The following is a 1162-nucleotide window of genomic DNA, read 5'->3' as shown; positions in this document are numbered from 1 at the left end:
CACACACACACACACACACACACACACACACACACACACACACACACACACGTATGAACGTATGCACACACATTCTCGCAACCGGAGTGAAAGAGGGGGGAAGAATGGGGGGATGGTCTGTGGTTATGTTGTATGATATGGCCATCTCTAACCACAACATATCCCGACCCTTTTTTCTGCTGCTCTACAATTCCCTATAGACAAAGCGGGGGTTTGTCTGTTTTTTGGAGTAAAGAGAAGCGCACCAACACAATAATGGTCATTAACTGCTTAGAAAAAGTAAGACAGACAGCAACAAAAGAGAAAAAGACAACAATATAGAATTTTCCAGTGGTGCCCCCCAACCACCCACCCACAAAAAGCTAGGGAAACTAAACAAGAATTGCGGAGACTCAACGACTTACCTTTCCATTGTCTAACAGGTCAGGCTCCGGAATGGGTAAGGAGGCCGCGGGGCCGTTGATTGGGCCGTATGAAGTCTCCATAATCTGGTTCAGGACGGCCTGCATCAGGCCAAGGTCACGGGCACGAGCTGTCCGTCGTGCCTGGCCTCTCCTGGCCTCGAGGTCACAACCAGCGGTGACCTTTGCTTCTGACCCTGAACCACCGCTCCGAAGAAGGTGGGATGAAGGGTAACTACTCTTCTTGGCTTGCTGGCCCGAGAGGATATGACGTCATAAACTGCAGAACCACTGCATGGTCTGGTTTGATTGGAAGACAATTTTCTGTGGAACGTACGGAAAGAACAGGGTGTCAAATCTCAAATTGATCATAGTATACTATGCAAAAGCAAAAGCCATGTATCATAATATGATTGACGTCCATTTATTGCCGAATTAACCAAACGATGTATTATTGAACAATCATGCAGTTACTAAACTTTATGAGACATCGGAAAGTACAGCAGGGTAAGGAGTTAGCTGTTACTTTTTAGTAAGGGTTTTACGGCACTTGCAGCACAATAAGGTCATATAAGTGCCGAAGAATAGATGTGTCACAAGAGAGTAACAAACATAAATAAGGAGGAGGAGAGAAAATGAATATAAATGTTTTACAAGAAAAAAGGAGCAAACCCCACCAGAGCACTCGCCAACCACCCAGGGAGTCAGCTGTTAATGGTTACGCAACCTAGTTGATGGCATGCGCGCACACACACACACAC

General features: G+C 46.0%; 1 protein-coding gene across 2 annotated transcripts in view; it reads right to left on the bottom strand.

Annotated features, from left to right (window-relative positions):
• The window catches only part of LOC101846351 (G protein-activated inward rectifier potassium channel 3), a 101593-nt gene that overhangs the window by 82423 nt on the left and 18008 nt on the right, over positions 1–1162 (bottom strand). For both annotated transcript variants that reach the window (XM_005098726.3, XM_005098725.3), the window contains exon 2: positions 405–725. In XM_005098726.3, coding sequence (XP_005098783.1) covers positions 405–509 — 105 coding nt within the window. In that variant the 5' untranslated portion in view covers positions 510–725. The remainder of the gene's footprint in view (positions 1–404; positions 726–1162) is intronic.

This window comes from Aplysia californica, unplaced genomic scaffold, assembly GCF_000002075.1.
Source record: "Aplysia californica isolate F4 #8 unplaced genomic scaffold, AplCal3.0 scaffold00192, whole genome shotgun sequence".
Classification (NCBI taxonomy): Eukaryota; Metazoa; Mollusca; class Gastropoda; order Aplysiida; family Aplysiidae; genus Aplysia; species Aplysia californica.
This window is presented reverse-complemented; position numbering and strand designations above follow the sequence as displayed.